General features: G+C 40.1%; 1 protein-coding gene across 2 annotated transcripts in view; it reads right to left on the bottom strand.

Annotated features, from left to right (window-relative positions):
* The window catches only part of gnav1 (guanine nucleotide binding protein (G protein) alpha v1), an 84,268-nt gene extending 74,687 nt beyond the window's left edge, over positions 1-9,581 (bottom strand). The window contains exons 1-2 of one of the 2 annotated variants that reach the window (XM_079808620.1): positions 8,882-9,581; positions 5,950-6,041 (exon numbers count right to left, since the gene is read on the bottom strand). In XM_079808620.1, coding sequence (XP_079664746.1) covers positions 5,950-6,041; positions 8,882-9,011 — 222 coding nt within the window. In that variant the 5' untranslated portion in view covers positions 9,012-9,581. The remainder of the gene's footprint in view (positions 1-5,949; positions 6,042-8,881) is intronic. The other variant, XM_079808621.1, reaches the window with a different exon arrangement.

The following is a 9,581-nucleotide window of genomic DNA, read 5'->3' as shown; positions in this document are numbered from 1 at the left end:
GTGTGTGTAATATATACATGTGTCTATATATGTGTGTGTAATATATACATGTGTCTATATATGTGTGTGTAATATATACATGTGTCTATATATGTGTGTGTAATATATACATGTGTCTATATATGTGTGTAATATATACATATATACACACACACACACACACACACACACACACAGACAGACACATATAGACACACACAGACACAGACACAGACAGACACATATAGACACACACAGACACATATAGACACATAGACACATATAGACACACACAGACACATAGACACAGACAGACACATATAGACACACACAGACACATATAGACACAGACACAGACAGACACATATAGACACACACAGACACATATAGACAGACACACACAGACACATATAGACAGACACATATAGACACACACAGACACATAGACACATAGACAGACACAGACACACACAGACACATATAGACACACACAGACACATATAGACACACAGACACAGACAGACACATATAGACACACACAGACACATATAGACACACACAGACACACATAGACACACACAGACACATATAGACACATATAGACACACACAGACACATATAGACACACAGACAGACACATATAGACACACACAGACACATATAGACACATAGACACACACAGACACAGACACATATAGACACACACATAGACACACACAGACACATATATACACACACACATACAGACATATACATACATGTATGTATGTATGTATGTATGTATGTATGTATGTATGTATGTATGTATGTATGTATGTATGTATGTATGTATGTATGTATGTATGTATGTATGTATGTATGTATGTATGTATGTATGTATGTATGTATGTATGTATGTATATATATATACATATACGTACGTACGTACGTACGTACGTACGTACGTACGTGTGTGTGTGTGTGTGTGTGTGTGTGTGTGTGTGTGTGTGTGTGTGTGTGTGTGTGTGTGCGTGCATGTGTGTGCGTGTGTGTGTGTGTATGTATGTGTGTGTGTATGCACTGTGTGCAGAATTATTAGGCACGTTGATTTTCTGATCATATTTTTTTTCCAGGCACATTTGACCAATTCCAAACCACAGTAATCCTAATAACTCTTATTGATTTAGTATTTAATAATGTATAAGTGATATATAATTGTTCATGAAGGCTGGAAATGAAAAACACAGTATATACCTGCAAATATTTCTTAAATACATGTGTGTATTTATATATACATCATTATACACAGTACACACACATTTTTATTTTGGATGTGATTAATCACGATCAATTTTTCCCCAGCACTAATATAGCCTATATATGACTTTAGATTGCATGTGCTTTTTTGACATTGCATAACATAATTAATACAGTCTTTCATAAAGGCCCAAGCCTTTGACTGTGCATTTCATTTCTGTTGTGTGTCCTGTACAATATTACGTCATTCTACCCACATTCCAACACTTTGTGTTTTGTTTAGAGATAACGGAAGTCCTGCTGGCAAAATAAAGGGCGTGTGTGTGTGTGTGTGTGTGTGTTGGGCTGAGTGTTTATTTAAAGGGTTTGCTCATTGTTTGATGGTCAATGTTGCTGACTAAGGCCATTAAAACCTGCATCACACAACAACAATCCTCCACTAACAAAACTACCACAGTCCTCAGGTCATGTTTTAAAGCATGCTAATGCGTTCAACAATCAACATGAATAAACAAACTAGGTTTGATGACTGGTCAAACAGTTCCTGACCAATCCCTTTGAAATAATGTGTGGTTATTGGGGTTTTAAAGTGTTCCCCAAGGCTCTTCAAAACACCATTCGCACATTCTCAGCACATCATTGGATCTCACAGGAAAGTGTCGCTAACACAAGCAGACCCTGAGGGAAGGTTTAAAGAAGAGGACATGGCACATGCGGATCTGCACCTGGCACTTCACACATCGGACAGTTCAGCGGATTTAGAAAACAACAACTGGAAACATGAGCGCTAATGCTCCGCTAGCTTGATAAGCATCAACGCACAAATATTGGATGGACAAATTCCAAAGGATCAAAGTGGCTTTTATGAACCGTGAAGGAATGAAATACTGAGGGAAGTTTCAGTGAGGTGGCATTCGCTCAAACACAAGTGCAGTTTCTGTGCATTCGACCTAGGAGTCGACCGATATGGATTTTTTAGTGCCGATACCGATTTTTTTTTCCTCAGCCTTAGCCGATGAGCGATACGAGCTGCCGATTTTCTTGAGCCGATATTTGGAGCCGATACTGCTTTTGCTCCCTCAATTTACAACATAAAAATGACACAATGATAACAATTAAAAAAAGGAACTATTTTTAAAACTATATTTAACAAATAGTAAAAACAGGTGAGGTAAAAAAAAAAAAAAAAAAAAAAAAAAAAAAAGAGTTCAGTGGTGAAAATAAATATTTAAGCATAAATAAAATAATGACACTATTGCACAGTATCAACAAGCGAGCAGCATAATAAAGTGCACACTGACTGTACTATACTTCATTTAAAACTATTTACAACCTAGTCATTTAATGGTTACACTCTAAAAAATGCTGGGTTAAAAATAACCCAAGTTGGGTTGAATATGGACTAACCCAGCAATTGGGTTGTTTTGACCCAGCGGTTGGGTTAAATGTTTGCTTAAAACAACCCAATCGCTGGGTTAGTCCATCTTCAACCCAACTTGGGTTATTTTTAACCCAGCATTGTTTAGAGTGTAGGTGCACTTCACTTAATCTCTTGTAGAGCAACACCAGCGGTAATTCAGGAGAAAATCTCCCAATGCTCCATGTGAAACTTCGGTCTTTCGACCTTTTACCATCGTGTCAATTCTCAGTTGATTTTGATTAATATGCGCGAGGGAGAGCGAGACAGTTTGAAGACGGTGAGAGCTGCCCTGTGGACGCCTGTCTTGAAATAACGCAGGGGAAAAAAATATCGGCGAACGCAGCAGCCTTATATCGGCCGATACACGTAAAAATCGCAAATATCGGCCGATATATCGGTCTAACACTACATTCGACCTAGGGCTGTAACGATTTAACCAAAAAATGTAAATCTCGATGAATTGACCGTTCGCAAAGACCCGCCTCCTTTAGTTAGTGTTGCTATGTCCGACAAGCCACGCCGCTCTCACACCACACACACACACACACATTCTCACGTAGCACGCGGAGCAAAGAACAGGACAGAGCAGGTTACTTTTGATATGAAACAGTCTTAACTTTGAAATGGTCATTTTTTAAATAAATTTAAACAAGAAATACAGTTTTGTGGCTCTATAAACGGTTAATTCACCCAAAAATGAAAATTAGCCCATAATTTACTCACCCCGCCTCAAGTCATCCTAGGTGTGTATGACATTCTTCTTTCAGATTAATAAAATCTGAGTTATGTCCATAAAAAGTGCATCTATCCATCATATAGCTGCTCCACACGGCTCTGGGGTGTTAATAAAGGCCTTCTGAAGAAAATCGATGCGTTTGTGTAAGAAAAATATCCATATTTAAAACTTTATCAAGTAAAGTTTCGCCCAACCGCCTTCCGTGTTCAATTTATGGAAAAATTGTTGAAAGTGCCTCTGCCGATCGAAAGACTAACGCCTCATGACGTCACGAACGCATCTTGAGTTTCACTTTCAACATTCAACACTTTTTCATGGAAGGCGGTCGGCCGAGAGTTTACTTGATAAAGTTTTAAATATGGATATTTTTCTTACACAAACGCGTTGATTCGCTTCAGAAGGCCTTTATTAACACCCCAGAGCCGTGTGGAGCAGTTATATGATGGATAGATGCACTTTTTATGGACTTAATGAAAACAGAGCAACTATAAATAAAATTCTAATGCTTGGATTAGCCTGGACTTTTGTAATATAACTCCGATTTTATTCGTCTGAAAGAAGAATGTCATACACACCTCGGATGACTTGAGGGTGAGTAAATTATGGGCTAATTTTCATTTTTGGGTGAACTAACCCTTTAATGTGTGGTGATCGCTGGAGCGCCTCAAACTGCTCGTGAACCAATCACCTCTTCCTTCTAGATCATTGATATGAAATAAACATGAATGAACACTAAAAGAAATGTTGTTTTAACCGAGGAAAGACGTCAGTACACACCGTTTTTCCAAGTTCAAGTCCACCAACGTTAATCTACTAAGATTCTGCGAAGTGATTGGTCAGATCGCCTGTCAATCAAGCATTTGGCGAAGGGTGAATTGAACATTGTACCTCGATTACAATTAATGAACGATAATTTTACTCTTCTTTTTTTTGCCCTCATAGTTCACTGATAAGGTTTGTACTGTAAATAGTTTCTACTATTAAATCTGGGAAATTTGTTTCTAATGAAAGTGCATTTCTTTGTGACTTTTTAAATACTTGAAGGAAACGGTTCACTTTCAGCAGTTATTGTCTATGGGGCAGATTTCTGCTTGTTGTACATCAGATACAGATAAATTAACACAGTAGGCCTACATTACATTTATTTGAATGCATTAATGAGAGAGTTTTCATTATGAAGCTGTGGTTTGTACTTCAAAAGGTATTAAAATATATGTTATAACGATTGAGTTTCTAAGCTACTTTAGTGATAAATCACAGGACGGCGTTGACAATGAGTTTCTACGCGCTCCTCTCCGTGCGATCTTCACGTGATGTGCAAGCTACTGTCACAATAAATCAGGCATTAGTTCAACATAATACACATCTGATGGTGTAAAATCGCTTCAATGTTCAAACTGGCAGGCCTTAAAACACATACAAATGACAAAGCTTTGTGAGGACGCAAGTGAAAGTGTCACGTGAAAATCGAAATACCCGACATGGGAAAATTACGTCGGTTAGATGTTCTAAATTTCGGTTTCGATTCGTTTTTGGTTAATCGTCCAGGCCAAATTCAACCTCCTCTAAAGTCAACAAACTCATTGTGTACACCTCTTTAACCGGTCACTCACAAGCTAAAGGATGTCATACAATAGCATCATTTTGTAGTAAATACAGACGATTCGTGACATTTTGAGTTCGGGGTACCCCAAGGCTCTGTATTCGGCCCAGCAAAGTTTGATGTAGTTGAAATAAAAAGTCTTGATTTTTGCCAGCTGAACTCTAATGTCTATATATAGCCATAGCACTGATGTTTTTTTACATAATAACCATTGAATTTTATACAATACCGTCATATACAGTGATATACAATCACTGCCATTCATACTGCCAACCCCTAGCCTAGGGTCTTTCGGTTAACTGAAGAACTGGATTGAATAACAGCTATTGTTGTTCACAAAGATGACATTTTGCCCCAAAGTGACAGCCAAAAACTGCGGGTTTTAGCAATACCAAGGCTGATTAGCATGTCGAGACCACAGCTGGCTGCGGTTTACGACAAATGAGCCAATCAGTGTCCAGTCTTGTTTCCAAGGCGATAAGGCACACGTAAACCGCAGGTTAGTCTAAAGTAGCCTTCACATTGTTGCCATGGTAACACTTGTGAGTGACAGGTCAAAAAGGGTGTGCGGTGAGATGGTTGACTTTAGAGGAAATGCGGATAGGGAGAAATTATAAAGAAAATGTGCATGGAAGCTGAAAATTTAAGGATTTTTAATTTCATGTTTCCATGCGTCTCTTCTCACTTCCTTTTTTTCTTCCTAACAGAACCAAAAAAACATGCTGAGGCAAGATCCAGACTTCCGTTCAACTGAGGTCTTGTTTCACAGTTGAACCGATGACCCCTTAAACTTTTAATAAACCTCAAACACACACACACACACACACACAGAGGCTGGATTTCCCACATGGCGGAGGAAGTACAGAGGAAACAGACAAAATATACTACAAAAGAAGAGAACAACTGTGTAACTATTGAACGCATGAACCCTCCTAACACTGTGTGAAAATAACAAAACATAACAAAATGTCTTACCTTAAAACTGGTTAGTTCTTGTTTGGTGAATCCATGACTGTGGATAATCTTCATCTGTTTGACCAGCGTACTTTTCCCACTTTCTGCAGCACCTGCATTAAAAACAAAAGTACCATAAAATGACTGAATGATCATTTAGTTACTACCGGTCACCAAATAAACATTACATGGACTTTTTAAGACTCATGTTCAAAAGTTACAACCATGATAGTTCATGAATTAAAACTTTTCTGAAGTTCGAACTAACAACCTTACGGTTACTAACCCAGACGTTTAGTTTGAACACACAATCTGTCAATTTAAACCCAGATTTGGGTTTGAACACAAAACCCCAGATCTGGGATTTAATTTGAAAGATTGTGGGTTCAAACCCTGTCTCTGGGTTTAAATGGACAGATTGTGGGTTCAAATCTGGGTTTAAATGGACAGATTGTGGGTTCAAATCTGGGTTTAAATGGACAGATTGTGGGTTCAAATCTGGGTTTAAATGGACAGATTGTGGGTTCAAATCTGGGTTTAAATGGACAGATTGTGGGTTTAAACCCCAGTTCTGGGTTTAATTTGACAGATTGTGGGTTCAAACCCCAGATCTGGGTTTAAATGGACAGATTGTGGGTTTAAACCCCAGATCTGGGTTTAAATGGACAGATTGTGGGTTCAAACCCCAGATCTGGGTTTAGATGGACAGATTGTGGGTTCAAACCCCAGGTCTGGGTTTAATTTGACAGATTGTGGGTTTAAACCCCAGGTCTGGGATTTAATTGGACAGATTGTGGGTTTAAACCCCAGGTCTGGGTTTAATTTGACAGATTGTGGGTTCAAACCCCAGATCTGGGTTTAAATGGACAGATTGTGGGTTCAAACCCCAGATCTGGGTTTAGATGGACAGATTGTGGGTTCAAACCCCAGGTCTGGGTTTAATTTGACAGATTGTGGGTTCAAACCCCAGATCTGGGATTTAATTTGACAGATTGTGGGTTCAAACCCCAGATCTGGGATTTAATTTGACAGATTGTGGGTTCAAACCCCAGATCTGGGATTTAATTTGACAGATTGTGGGTTCAAACCCCAGATCTGGGTTTAATTTGACAGATTGTGGGTTTAAACCCCAGGTCTGGGTTTAATTTGACAGATTGTGGGTTTAAACCCCAGGTCTGGGATTTAATTTGACAGATTGTGGGTTCAAACCCCAGATCTGGGATTTAATTGGACAGATTGTGGGTTCAAACCCCAGATCTGGGATTTAATTGGACAGATTGTGGGTTCAAACCCCAGATCTGGGTTTAAATGGACAGATTGTGGGTTTAAACCCCAGGTCTGGGTTTAATTTGACAGATTGTGGGTTTAAACCCCAGGTCTGGGTTTAATTTGACAGATTGTGGGTTCAAATCTGGGTTTAAATGGACAGATTGTGGGTTCAAATCTGGGTTTAAATGGACAAATTGTGGGTTCAAACCCCAGATCTGGGATTTAATTTGACAGATTGTGGGTTCAAACCCCAGATCTGGGATTTAATTGGACAGATTGTGGGTTCAAACCCCAGATCTGGGTTTAAATGGACAGATTGTGGGTTTAAACCCCAGGTCTGGGTTTAATTTGACAGATTGTGGGTTTAAACCCCAGGTCTGGGTTTAATTTGACAGATTGTGGGTTCAAATCTGGGTTTAAATGGACAGATTGTGGGTTCAAACCCCAGATCTGGGTTTAAATGGACAGATTGTGGGTTCAAATCTGGGTTTAAATGGACAGATTGTGGGTTCAAATCTGGGTTTAAATGGACAGATTGTGGGTTCAAATCTGGGTTTAAATGGACAGATTGTGGGTTCAAACCCCAGATCTGGGTTTAAATGGACAGATTGTGGGTTTAAACCCCAGATCTGGGTTTAAATGGACAGATTGTGGGTTCAAACCCCAGATCTGGGTTTAAATGGACAGATTGTGGGTTCAAATCTGGGTTTATATGGACAGATTGTGGGTTCAAATCTGGGTTTAAATGGACAGATTGTGGGTTCAAATCTGGGTTTAAATGGACAGATTGTGGGTTCAAATCTGGGTTTAAATGGACAGATTGTGGGTTCAAATCTGGGTTTAAATGGACAGATTGTGGGTTCAAACCCCAGATCTGGGTTTATATGGACAGATTGTGGGTTCAAACCCCAGATCTGGGTTTATATGGACAGATTGTGGGTTCAAATCTGGGTTTATATGGACAGATTGTGGGTTCAAATCTGGGTTTATATGGACAGATTGTGGGTTCAAATCTGGGTTTATATGGACAGATTGTGGGTTCAAATCTGGGTTTATATGGACAGATTGTGGGTTCAAATCTGGGTTTAAATGGACAGATTGTGGGTTCAAATCTGGGTTTAAATGGACAGATTGTGGGTTCAAATTTGGGTTTAAATGGACAGATTGTGGATTCAAACCCCAGATCTGGGTTTAAATGGACAGATTGTGGATTCAAACCCCAGATCTGGGTTTATATGGACAGATTGTGGGTTCAAATCTGGGTTTATATGGACAGATTGTGGGTTCAAATCTGGGTTTAAATGGACAGATTGTGGGTTCAAATCTGGGTTTAAATGGACAGATTGTGGGTTCAAATTTGGGTTTAAATGGACAGATTGTGGATTCAAACCCCAGATCTGGGTTTAAATGGACAACCCGCAAAGATCAGAACATGTCAGTTTAAACTCAGATCTAGGGTTTAACCAACAAACTCATCAGTTACCTGCCCAGATTTACAAATGCGAACCAATAAACTTCCAATAGCAAGCTCATATTTATTGTTAGAACACATCTGTTGCTACCCCACACCTGGAGTCCAAACCCACATTACATGTCTAACATTCAAGCAGGCCCATGTAAACATCCAAACCCATGTTATTTGAGCTAAAAGGCGGATGAGCAAACCCAGAGAGCGCGCACTCACCCAGCATGAGGATCTTCACCACGTTCATCTCTCTCTTGGCGTACTCGTACAGATCTCGGTCGATCTGCGAGCTGTGGATCTTCGCCTTCTTCCCCTCTTCCGTCACCTCTGAGCCCAGACACAGACCCATATCCAGAGCTCATGTCTTTCCCGAAGAGCTAGAGGTTCATTAGAAATCGCAATACAACGGAGGGAACCGGAGAGGAACGCTTAAAGTCGGGTAAAAACATCCCGGCGAGATGCCGCGCGCTCTTATCCAAAACGCGTAAAATGACACCAAAAGTCAATTGCGCGTGTTTTTTGGAGATGTATAACTCCACATATACAGTACAGAGAGAGACAGACTGGGACAGACAACCTCGGACAGGAAGAAAGAGGGAAAAAAAAACTTTCAAATTCGCCTGTTCCCGGTTAGTTTCGTCAGACTCCGCGCAAACTCTCCTAATCCACAGCTCAACACTACCGGCGCATTACCGGTTCGCTAAATGGTGTGTGTCGTCAACACAGCGTCTCTTTTTGCTTTTTGAGGGGGTGTCCGCGTTCTTTGGGAAGGAAGTGACGTGATGTGTGTGGAACTTTTGTCACCTGAGATGGGTTTTGTCCAAGGCGCGCGCCGTGAGAAAGAGCTGACATTCCTCATAGCATTAACCCTCTGGTGCTCTTCCTTTAGGGGTTGCGTTGGTTGTCTTCCCGGACACCT

Source organism: Gobio gobio (genome assembly GCF_949357685.1).
Source record: "Gobio gobio genome assembly, chromosome: 24".
Classification (NCBI taxonomy): Eukaryota; Metazoa; Chordata; class Actinopteri; order Cypriniformes; family Gobionidae; genus Gobio; species Gobio gobio.
The sequence above is the reverse complement of the archived record's forward strand: the minus strand, read 5'-3'. Positions and strand labels throughout refer to the sequence as shown.